A 12,887-nucleotide genomic window follows, 5' to 3' on the forward strand; every position below is an offset into this window, starting at 1 on the left:
GCGATACAAAACGCAAAAATAAAAATATAATTCATGCCTTACCTTTGACGAGCTTCTGTTGTTGGCACTCCAATATGTCCCATAAAACATCACAAATGATCCATTTGTTCGATTAATTACGTTGATATATATCCAAAATGTCCATTTATTTGGCGCGTTTGATCCAGAAAAACACCGGTTTCAACTTGTGAAACATGACTACAAAATATCTCAAAAGTTACCTGTAAACTTTGCCAAAACATTTCAAACTACTTTTGTAATACAACTTTAGGTATTTTTTTACGTAAATAATCAATAAAATTGAAGACGGGATGATCTGTGTTCAATACAGGATTAAAACAAACTGTAGCTAGCTTTCTGGTCATGCGCCTCTAACAAACAGGACACTTCGAGTGACCCTCGTTCAAGATGGCCGTACTTCTTCATTACACAAAGGAAAAACACTCAAACAATTTCTAAAGACTGTTGACATCCAGTGGAAGCGGTAGGAACCTCAAGAAGGTCAATTAGAAAGCTGTATTCCCAATGAAAATCTATTGAGAAGAGAGTGACCCCAAAAAAGAAAAATCTGAATGGTTTGTCCTCGGGGTTTCGCCTGCTAAATAAGTTCTGTTATACTCACAGACATGATTCAAACAGTTTTAGAAACTTCAGAGTGTTTTCTATCCAAATCTACTAATAATATGCATATCTTATCTTCCGAGGATGAGTAGCTGGCAGTCGAATTTGGGTATGCTTTTCATCCAAATGTGAAAATGCTGCCCCCTATCCTAGAGCAGTTAAGGAACATTTTTCTATGTATTCTTCTTTTTAATGTTGAGCGCAAGATAATTTAAAATTATGCATTGTCTGTAATGTAATAAACATTACAAATACAATTCTAGACATAAATGCATTTCTATAGCTTCCATAATTTGTTGTACAATTATGTGGAAGTGCCTAGATGGAGTTGCGGTTGCTTTAAAACAGCGCCCCCTGTCAGTCATCTAATGTATATATAAATCATTGCTCCATCCCCACCAACAGGGGTTCACTGGCTCACAGATGGCCCAGGTGGCAGGCTGGCAGCCCAGCCAGATCCAGTTCTACTCCCAGCCCTGTCCTCCATAGTACACCCAGGCCTCATTACCTCACCACCACCGTCACTAGTTCAGCAGAGCTCGAAAGAACACAGTCATTTAAATACAAGCAACCCATATGTCGGTTTCTTGCACGTGGATTTGTTAATGGACTGTTAGTTTTGTAACAATCACTGTGTGTGTGTGTGTTTTGCCACTGTTAAAGTTAATCATTTGTCCATCCCTTAAAGTGGGTTGTAAGGGATGGACAATAATTTTTGCGTCGCCCATCAGAATACAATGTACTTCATTGTCAGAAGATTTTTAAAGAGCGGTTAGCTTTTGAAAAGCCCAGAATGTACGAATTAACGATTTACAAAACTGAAGATCTTGCCTTTTGGGGTGGTGTGTCCTTGAAGGAATTTAGTGAAAAGGGGGTATGCACTGTTGTAGAACATGACTGACAACTGACAGGCGTGTGTTCTGCTAAGGGAAATCAATAGCATAGAGGAACAAAGTCTACCAGGCCACCATGGGTTTCGTCTGGTAACCTGTAATAGAAAATGAAAGGCCCTGCTTGTGCTGTGTTACTCGCTCTCCCCCTTTCTCTCTTTCTCTCCTCTCTCCCCATCCTCCCTTTCTCTCGTTTTCCCCTTCTCTCTCGCCCCCATTTTTTTTCTCTCTCGCCCCCATTTTCTCTTTCTCTCTCACCCCCTTTTCTCTCTCTCTCGCCCCCATTTTCTCTTTCTCTCTCACCCCCTTTTCTCTCTCTCTCGCTCATTCATCCACCCTCTCTCTCTCGCTCTCTCTTTCTCATTCTCACGTTCTGTGTTTGTAAATGGCGTCAGCAGCGAGAGGGAATGCAGCGTTAATTGGGGCGGTTGATTGAGGTCAGAGGAAAGGCTCAGCTCGTGTAATCCCCTCCAGTGGCAGGCGAAGGCTAAAGGCGTCCACAGGCTTCCCATCCAAAACTGTTCGGAACAGTTCATGCATATATTATGATGGCATTTTGTGACATTTTTGCTCTGTTTGGTCTTGGGCAATTTTTGGGCTGGTCGTGTACATTACATATTTTCTCGAGGCAAGATTACGCCCCTTCGTCAGTAATTGGTCAACAGTAGGGATTCTACAATAGTGTTGTCATTCAACGATAGACGACTCGTTTTCATGGACATTTTTTCACTTAAGTAATATTACACCGAACATCTTAGTTACAGTACCTTCAGAAAGTACCTTTTCCACATTTTGTTGTGTTACAGCCTCAATTACAAATTGGTTAAATGTAGATTTTCTGACACTAGCCTACACACAATAGGGCTGTCCCCGACAACAGCAACAAATGTTCGTCGACAGAGTCGTCTGTTCCTTCGCCCAATCGATTGGTCGACATTTTACAATACAGTCAACTACATGTAGGCTACTGAGCTTGTTTGATGCTTTAAGCACTGCGATGAAAAATTAATTCACAGATTCTGCCGTTAAGCTCCAGAAGGTGCGGGTAATGGGCTACACCATCAGTTGGCAACGTTTTCCATTTGGTGTGCCAAGTTATCCTACCATTTCTACTGACCTGAATGCCAGTTATTTTAGACGCAGTATTTGCAGCATACTGCAGTTATGCTGCACTCTAACTGTAGTTATACTGCAATTATACTGCACACTGACTGCAGTCTTTTTTCGTGATGGAAATTATACAAATCTAAAAGTAACTTCTGTTGCCATTGCCAATATTTAACAATAGCCTACATAAAGCCAACAAATAAAAACATTACAGCCCGCAAGTATAAAATATCCTTATCATCACATTGGCTACGCCTGGCCAATCTGCAAGGAACTTGAAACATTGTATTAACTTGGTCTGGCGCGAAGCTTGTGCAAACTTGCAACGTTGTATAAAATATTCTGGGCCCTCAGAGTTTCCTGTGCCATTGAGCTCCAGACAGAAAGACACTGCTGTAGGCTGTTTACACAAGGGATAAGAAGGTAGGCCTATTTTATGAAGTTTCCACCAGATCAGAGCATGACATTTTTTCCCCTTTCATGCTGAGTGGTAATCGAAAGCGAGAGAGCTGGAAAGATTACATTGAGGAACTATTGTCAATGGATGTAAAAACAGACTTTGTTAACTTGCTGTTTGAGGTCAAGAAAAAATTACTTTGAGAAGCTCCACAATGATGGTGAGTTAATAAGACAATCAGAAATAGTATCAGATACCCAAATGGGCACATTTTTATAGGGCTACATTTGCGCGCAGGCCAGGTAGACTAGTACTACTTCTATATGCATACTAAAGTGTGTGTCCTTTCTCAAGATTGACAGGAGCGTTCCGAACAGAAGACAATTAATAAATTGACAACTCATAAATGGAATAGGGAAAAAATTACACTTTTTTCTGACAAGTGTAGTCTAGGTTGTGCGCTCTTCAAACGTGTCTACTACTACAATGATAACTTTAAAACTGTAACATTAATATATTGAATGCATTAACATAATTACCTTAACCAAACAAACATTGTAGATTAGAAATGATGGGAATTAACGGTAAATGTACTACTGGTGATACTGGTGTGCCGTCTCCTCAGCCTCCCAATGGATTAGTCCACTGACAGACGTGAAATCCTTTAAATAAATTTGCCACTTCTCGACGAAAAAAAACCTGTTGGTCGACCATCAACAAAACGATCGACCAGTTGACTAAATGTGGTCAGCCCTAACACACAGTACCCCATAGTGTCAAAGTGGACTCATGTTTATCTTTACAAATTAATAAACAATTAAAAGCTGAAAGGTCTTGAGTCAATAAGTATTCAACCCCTTTGTTACGACAAGCCTAAATAACTTCAGGAGTAAAAACGCGCTTAACAAGTCCCATAAGTTGTATGGACTATAATAGTATTTAGATAGCCAGTATGAGGGTTTGCACTTAGTTAGAATGAAAGGCGGACAGTGCGTGGAGGAGAAAATATCTGTAGAGTTCAAAAGGTACTCGCACTCAAAAGCATGAAAAGGAATAACCCAAGGAGTCTGAGATGATGTAAAAAAGAATGTAATTAATTGCTCGAAAGAATACAAAAAGTGAAAGTGCAAGGTGCTAAATAAAATGAAAAGGGAACAGAGCATATGTTTCGGCCTTATGCCTTCATCAGTGCTGTAGAAACAAATTAAGAAGACAACTACTTAAGAAGACATACCTGCTGTGCGTAACAGGTGCAGGCAGATAGTTGATTAGAGACTGGCGAATCGGGAGTCAATGCATATTAATAAGGAATACATAGAAGAGTATCAAAAATTGACAATTCAAATGTCACATATAATTGGAACGAGACAACAGTCTGGGCTATATAATATCAGAAGCAATAGATGTGAAATACTCAAGTAGGCGAAACATTTCTTTGTACAGCACTGTCGTATGCATAAGGCCAAAACGTATGCTCTGTTCCTTTTTCATTTTGTTTAGCACCTTGCACTTTCACTTTTTAATATTTCAAGTATGGATTGAATTAATTATATTATTTTTTTGCGACCTCCTTGGGTTATTCCTTTTCATGCTTTTGGGTGTGAGTACTTTTTGAATGATGTTCCAAAACATGCATATTGTTTGAAATAAGACACTAAAGTAAAACTGCAAAAAATGTGGCTACTTTGATACAAAGCATTATGATTTGGGCAAAACCAACACAACACATCACTGAGTACCACTTCATATTTTCAAGCATGGTGGTGGCTGCCGCATGTTATGGGTTTGCTTGTCATCGGCAAGGACTAGGGAGTTTTTTAGGATAAAAAGAAACGGAATAGAGCTAAGCACATGCACAATCTTAAAGGGAAACCTGATTCAGTCTGCTTTCCAACAGACATTGGGAGACAAATTCACCTTTCAGCAGGACAATAATGTAAAACACAAGGCCAAATATATGCTGGAGCTGCTTACCAAGATGCCATTGAATGGTCCTGAGTGGCCTAGTTAAAGTTTTGACTTAAATCGGCTTGAAAATCTATGGCAAGATTTGAAAAAGTCTAGTAATGACTAACAATCGAGGTGACAATCTCTTTAGACTTACCCAGAAAGATTCACAGCTGTAATCGCTACCAAAGGTGATTCTAACCTGTATTGACTCAGGGGTGTGAATACTGCGTCTTGATAGTTATGTTTGATGACCCTAGTTGTTTGTTGTTGCCTCTTTTGAAACATTTGAGAGGAGCAGGGGCGTGCTGTACATGGGCCTCATTCATTTAATTTTAAAGTGACCTTGTTGGGGTATCGATCTAAATTTAAAAAATGAAAAAAATCCCACATCAAGGTCGCTACACCAGGAGCGGAACTGAACACCTGGGCCAAGGGGAGCGGGGCGGGCAGGCAGCGCTCCATGTGTGGAATATTGACCTGATATCCTCTGACTGGCTTAATTCTGAGGGGGAGAGACCCTCCAAGCGCTGAGGTCAGGACAGGGAGACCAACAAACATGGCCGTCATCAAAAGATATAGCCAGCTTCAGCAAACCCTCAACAAGCAGGATCAGGTAGCAGACTGACTGGCAGCCAGGTGGGCAAATAAGTCCTGTTTTGGTGATGAAATAAATCAGTGATCCCTCTCACACTGTTTTTTTAACCAGTTCAAAGAAGAAACAGATTCACTGTCAACAATTCACTCCCCCTTGTGTCACACAGCAGCATTGTTGGATTTAATTGACTTTTTCTTCAGACCAAATGATTAACTGTCAAGAGGAAAGGTTATTGTTGTTTTTTCTACCATTTGTTGCCCAGAGCCACACAAACTCAAAAAACTTGACGTCATTCCTTATGGTGACATATCAGTGGGCTAATAGTTTGGGATGTTAAATTATGAACCTCTACGTGTCTTTGTCATGTTTGCTGTGAATATGCTATAGGATGTGAAAATGGCAGAGCATTTTATTGCAAGGCTGACTTCCCTCTTTCTCTCACTATCTTTTTCTGTTCTCCATGTCAACTTGTCAGCTTTCTTTTTTTCCTCTCAGGACCATGGAGGATGTCAGTCACATTCAGACCCACTTGTTGCTTGGAAACTGTTACTTTTTTTAATCGTGTCTCCAATTTGTTGTGTGCTCTGCTCTCTACAGTATGCGATCTGCTGCCCACTCTCTCGCTAAATAAAACGGCCCACCATCTGTGAGCCTATGCTGCAGCAGCGGACAGAAATGTACTTTTCCTTTTCCTAATTAACCACAGTAGGCCAGCTCATCGGGGTCCAAAGTGGAGCTCTGTTCTGCCCACTGAGTCATACTTTTAGTCTGGGCATCAGGAGAGCACTTTGTAAACGTATGAAGTATAGCTGCCTCGGTAGGGAGTCAGCTAGTCTCATTTGTAAAATATGTAATAGTAGTGTGTCAGTCATTTCAATCGCGTTTGAAACATTCAGAAAATATTAAGTAGAGAGTACCTGAGTGTAGGGAGAAGTCTTAGACTCTATGCTTGTGTTTATTGTGGTTGGGAATATGTCCAACATAATCTGTCAACATTTGTTCAGGAAGGAGACCCAGATCAATTCCTCATGTAAGCGTACGTGCACCTGTGCGTCTGTGTGTGAGTGCACTGCTAGGCTTTCGTCTGTCCCATTTTCATTGGATAGACAGAGCCATTAGTTGATGTTTGTATTTTAGCGCCTCGTTCGTGTAGGTTATGTAGTACTTTGGAGCTCCACACACACACTCTGTTTGGACCTCCACAGAGAGAAGGCATCAAGGACTAGAACAAGGCACTATGTTAAATGTGATTCACAAACACAAGTCAGGGCACTGGCTGGGCCACTCAAGAACATTCAGAGACTTGTCCCGAAGCCACTCCTGCGTTGTCTTGGCTGTGTGCTTAGGGTCGTTCTCCTGTTGGAAGGTGAACCTTTGCCACACTCCGAGGTCCTGAGCGCTCTGGAGCAGGTTTTCATCAAGGATCTCACTGTACTTAGCTCTGTTCAGCTTTCCCGTGATCCTGACTAGTCTCCCAGTCCCTGCCTCTGAAAAACATTCCCACAGCATGATGCTGCCGCCATCATTTTATTATTCTTTTATTTTTATTTCATCTTTATTTAACCAGGTAGGCTAGTTGAGAACAAGTTCTCATTTACAACTGCGACCTGGCCAAGATAAAGCAAAGCAGTGCGACACAAACAACAACACAGAGTTACACATGGAATAAACAAGCATACAGTCAATAATACAATAGAAAGAAAAAGAAAGTCTGTATACAGTGTATGCAAATTGCATGAGGAGGTTAGGCAATAAATAGGCCATAGTAGCGGAGTAATTACAATTTAGCAGATTAACGCTGGAGTGATAGATGAGCAGATGATGATGAGCAGATGATGGTGTGTAAGTAGTCATACTGGTGTGCAAAAGAGCAGCAAAGTAAATTAAAACAATATGGGAATGAGGTAGGTAGATTGGGTGGGCTATTTACAGATGGACTATGTACAGATGCAGCGATCGGTTGGCTGCTAAGATAGCTGATGTTTAAAGTTTGTGAGGGAATGTAAGTCTCCAGCTTCAGCAATTTTTGCAATTCGTTTCAGTCACTGGCAGCAGAGAACTGGAAGGAAAGGCGGCCAAAGGAGGTGTTGGCTTGGGGGTGACCCGTGAGATATACCTGCTGGAGCGCGTGCTACGGGTGGGTGTTGGTATTGTGACCAGTGAGCTGAGAAAAGGTGGAGCTTTACCTAGCATAGACTTATAGATGACCTGGAGCCAGTGGGTCTGGCGACGAATATGTAGCGAGGGCCAGCCGACTAGAGTATACAAGTCGCAGTTGTGGGTGGTATAAGGCGCTTTGGTAACAAAACGGATGGCACTGTGATAGACTGCATCCAATTTGCTGAGTAGAGTGTTGGAAGCTATTTTGTAGATGACATCGCCGAAGTCGAGGAACGGTAGAATAGTCAGTTTTACTAGGGAAAGTTTGGCGGCGTGAGTGAAGGAGGCTTTGTTGCAAAATAGAAAGCTGATTCTAGATTTGATTTTGGATTGGAGATCATGCTTCACCGTAGTGATTGTGCCAGGTTTCCTCCAGACGTGACGTGACGCTTGACATTCAGGCAAAAGAGTTCAATCTTGGTTTCATCAGACCAGAGTATCTTGTTTCTCATGGTCTGATAGTCCTTGAGGTGCCTGTTGGCAAACTCCAAGTGGGCTGTCATGTGCCTTTTACTGAGACAATTCCTTCGACCTCATGGCTTGGTTTTTGCTCTGCCATGCATCAACTGTGGGATCTAATATACAGTACCAGTCAATAGTTTGGACACACCTACTCATTCAAGAGTTTTTTCTTTATTTGTACTATTTTCTACATTGTAGAATAATAGTGAAGACATCAAACCTATGAAATAACACACATGGAATCATTTAGTAACCAATATTTTATATTTTATATTCTTCAAAGTAGTCACTCTCTGCCTTGATGACAGCTTTGCGCGCTCTTGCTTTGCACATGCATTCTTTGCACACGTATTCTCTCAACCAACTTCGCCTAGAATGCTTTTCCAACAGTCTTGAAGGATTTCCCACATATGCTGAGCACTTGTTGGCTGCTTGTCCTTCACTCTGCGATCCAACTCATCCCAAACCATCTCAATTAGGTTGAGGTTGGGTGATTGTGGAGGCCAGGTCATCTGATGCAGCACTCCATCACTCTCCTTCTTGGTCATATCGCCCTTACACACCTGGAGGTGTGTTGGGTCATTGTCCTGTTGAAAAACAAATGATAGTTCCACTAAGCGCAAACTAGACGGGATGGCGTATCGCTGCGGAATACTGTGGTAGCAATGCTGGTTAAGTGTGCCTTAAATTCTAAATAAATCACTGACAGTGTCACCAGCAGTGCACCCCCACACCATCACACCACCTCCTCTATGCTTCACGGTGGGAACCACGAATGCGGAAATAATCAGTTTACCTGCTCTGCGTCTCACAAAGACATGGCTGTTGGAACCAAAAATCTCAAATTTGGACTCATCAGAACAATGGACAGATTTCCACCGTTCTAATATCCATTGCTTGTGTTTCTTGGCCCAAGCAAGTCTCTTCTTATTATTGGTGTCCTTTAGTAGTGGTTTCTTTGCAGCTAACAGACCATGAAGGTCTCCTCTGGTATGTTGATGTGTCTGTTACTTGAACTCTGTGAAACATTTTATTTGGGCTGCAATCTGAAATGCAGTTAACTCTAATGAACTTATTCTCTGCAGCAGAGGTAACTCTGGGTATTCCTTTCCTGTGGCGGTCCTCATGAGAGCCATTTTCACCATAGAGCTTGATGGTTTTTGCGTCTGCACTTGAAGAAAGTTTTATAGTCCTTGAAATTGTTTAACACTATTTTCTGTTTACTACATGATTCCGTTTGTGTTATTTCATAGTTTTGATGTATTCACTATTGTAGATTAAAATAAGAAAACACCTGGAATGAGTAGGAATACAAACTTTTGACTGGTACTGTATGTAAATAAGATATTTCTGTTATTTATTTTAAATACATTTGCAAAAATGTCTAAACCAGTTTTTGCTTTGTCATTATGGGTTATTGTGTGTAGATAGATGAGGGGGGGGGGGTTATTTAATCCATTTTAGAATAAGGTTGCAACATAACAAAATGTGGAAAAGGGGAAGGAGTCTGAATACTTTTTGAATGTACTGTATATCAAATTTATTTATAAAGCCCTTTTTACATCAGCTGATATCTCAAAGTGCTGTACAGAAACCCATCCTAAAACCCCAAACAGCAAGCAATGCAGGTGTAGAAGCATGCCAGGTTCTTCATCCTCTAGTCAACTGTAATTTTAGCTGTTTACAAATAAATGTTTTTCTAGACTCCATATTGACTTGTGAGGTACATAAACTTCTGACAACTTTGATTCGGTGTGAACCGTCCATGTAATGATGATGATTGACTTGTTATCAATTACAAACTTTCTTGCAGAATAATTTATAAATACTGAAAAGGCTACTAAAACTACAGAAAAGGCTCTTAAAATGGAGGATTTATTTGGATTTGCTGAAGTGAGCTTGGTGACTGTTTCTCAGACATGGGAGAAGTCAGTACTCAGTCATTCAGTCAATGTGTACTTGAGCCTCATGTCCTGGGCCTGGCCAGGGTAAAGCAGAGCAGAGAGCCAGGGCCCTGCCTTTATAAAAGGCCTGTTGTCAGTAATGTATTCTCCCTTTGAGCACCTGTCTTGGCAAGTAGCGAGCAGGCCGCCGGAGAGGTTTGACAGCCTTAGAGCCGCTCTGACATAGCCCAACCGCTAAAGATTGGAAAATGTGTGTTGCTGAGGAACCCTCATGAAATATGAATGGATGCTCCTGCGTTTTCTAGACATGTTTGATCACGTCAGAGGATTTTCTAGTCCACGCTCCTACGTTGAACTTAAAGGGGCCTTCCAGGTCTGCAGTATTCAATTGTTTCAAAATGTATTTTGGTGTGTCATCTCTCTGAAGGACTTTTTGAGAGACATGTGTGTACTTCTCTCAGTAGTGGTTCTGGGTTGATCCACAGTTTATCCTACATTGACTGGCCATGCAGCAAGACTTTCCTCCTCTCATCATACTGCATAAATACTGCATTTACCTAGTTAGCCTTGAACTGTTTTGGAACCATCACTGTCTTTTACTAGTCTGTGATAACAGTTAACAGGAGTACGTTTCTCACTCGATGGGTTCAGGCGCTCCTTGAAATTTGTTTGCTGATCACCTCTCCAATTAGCTGGCTTACAAGAGCTGTGGAAGTGACACGCCTTTTACAGAAGCCTCTTAGGCCATCTAACAGGCCGTCTTCTGTGGAGAAACAAATTATTTTCAATGGTGATATTTTCTCCATTAATGGATTTATTCATTTATGCATGGAGGGTTGTTAGATTTTCTGTCACCGGACTTAAAAAGTGTCCTTTTGTTTTTTGTTTTGGTGTGCAGAACAATCCATCAAGTCAAATGCTTTTGAAGTGTTCGACAATGCTGGGGGGGGTTTCCTCACTAACAAATTCAAATACCGGCCACAGTAAGATGAACATTTTCTCTCATAGCTTAGAGCTTACAAATCCACTATGAACTGAAACTCTGATCAGTTTCCATTGTATTTAGAGCTAGAAAAACATCCAACTGGTCAATTATTTAATAAGAAACGATTTAATGAGTCATCTGAAATTACTATTGCAGATGCCTTTCGGGCACTTCATTTTACGGTACTGCTTCCACAATGTTTGTATGATATTAACAGGAAATGATCTGGCAACAAATGGATATGTTAGAATTCAACACAATTGGTAACTACTGTAACTGGTACTAAATTGTACCCATGAAACGGTTTAATGATTTAATTGGTTAGCTTATTACTGTGTAATGAACATGTTACCATGTAAGCCTACCATAAGGCTTTCACAGACTCCAAAACAATGTCAACACAATGTTCTCAGCTTGGGGAAGCCTGATGAAGACAATTTAGTTGTGAACGCTATAGTTTTTTTGTAGATATAGCCTAATGTCGAGGTAAATGGCTGGTAACATTCGTAAAAAAGACTGCCTCTGATTATTTAGGTCTTTATTGAAAAATCAATTTCAAAATGTGTAGGCCTACTTAGTATATTTTGTAACATGCAACCTCTTTTGAAACATCTTCTTTCTTTTCTCTCGAAGGTGTTGTTGCTCCGTTCATGCAAAGTTGTTCTGCTAAATCTGCCATTGAATCCAACTGGCTTGTTTAAATGAAAGGTTTTCTCAGTCACCCCCTCTTTCTCATGTTTGAGTGGAGTCATGAAAGCCCTCCCAAAAACTGCTCTCCCTGTCAGTCTGGGACCGTCTTCCCTCCCGTTCGCCAACTGAGCCGGAGCGCTGACTTGGATGAATAATTCCGACTGGGTAGAGCAGGCGATAAGCACCGCTCTTTTGTTCTAGGGACGCTGCTGCTGTTGGAACAGCTTTGACAAATAAAGCAAGGGTTTTTTCTCTTATCATTCTCCCCCTCTAACCCCTTCTCTCCCCCTATATCTCTCTCTCTCCTCTCTCTCTCCTCTCTCTCTCTCCTCTCTCTCTCTTTCTCTCCTCTCTCTCTCTTTCTCTCTCTCTTTCTCTCTCTCCCTTTTTCTCCATCTTTCCCTCTCCCTCCCTCCCTCTCTGGTACCTAAAGAGGTCAATTTCTGCTGTTTCTTTCTTATCCCCTGCTCTTACACAGAGATAGTCAAAGCCCTTTGTAAGCTTTACTCAGCCTTGAAAGATCAAGGTCAATATCTAACAGGGCACACTTTGCAACTCAGTAATTATGTATGTCAAGCGTGTGTCAGATGAAAAGAGGTGTCTGCTCTTTTCCAAGGTTAATTCACTGGAAAGTACAATAAGCCTATTGGGCCATCCAGTGGAGAGCACTGTAGGTTAACCTTCGCCTCAAGGGGAGAGTGAAGGGTAGAGAAGTCTAAGCACATTTCTTTGACATGGCAGTTGGTTAGGAGAGGTTTGAACAAGGCTTCATTTGTCATTGTCTTTTCATCTCTGCTGTCTCTTCCTTTAGGTGACGTTGGGGAAGGTGCTGAAAGCCATTGTGGTGATGAGAAGCCTCTTCATAGACCGGACCATCGTGAGAGGATTCAGCGAGAATGTGTATTCCGAGGATGGCAAGGTATTGTGTTCAGGGTTAAAAGTGCCCAAACAGCTGGATTGGGTAGTACTGCATGAGATGGTGAGGTGCGACCCTCTCTCCATTGAAAAAATATGCATACGGTTTTACTTCACATAAGGTATTACTTCACATAAGGTATTACTTTACATAAGGTGTTACTTTACATAAGGTGTTACTTTACATAAGGTATTACTTTTACACTCAGGT

At 41.2% G+C, this 12,887-nt stretch overlaps 1 protein-coding gene across 1 annotated transcript in view; it reads left to right on the forward strand.

The window, feature by feature from the left end:
* The window catches only part of med27 (mediator complex subunit 27), a 100,887-nt gene that overhangs the window by 72,201 nt on the left and 15,799 nt on the right, over positions 1–12,887 (forward strand). Inside the window, exon 5 of the mRNA XM_055918907.1 lies at positions 12,573–12,680. Coding sequence (XP_055774882.1) covers positions 12,573–12,680 — 108 coding nt within the window. The remainder of the gene's footprint in view (positions 1–12,572; positions 12,681–12,887) is intronic.

The sequence above is a fragment of the Salvelinus fontinalis genome, chromosome 4, assembly GCF_029448725.1.
Source record: "Salvelinus fontinalis isolate EN_2023a chromosome 4, ASM2944872v1, whole genome shotgun sequence".
In the NCBI taxonomy this organism is placed as follows: domain Eukaryota; kingdom Metazoa; phylum Chordata; class Actinopteri; order Salmoniformes; family Salmonidae; genus Salvelinus; species Salvelinus fontinalis.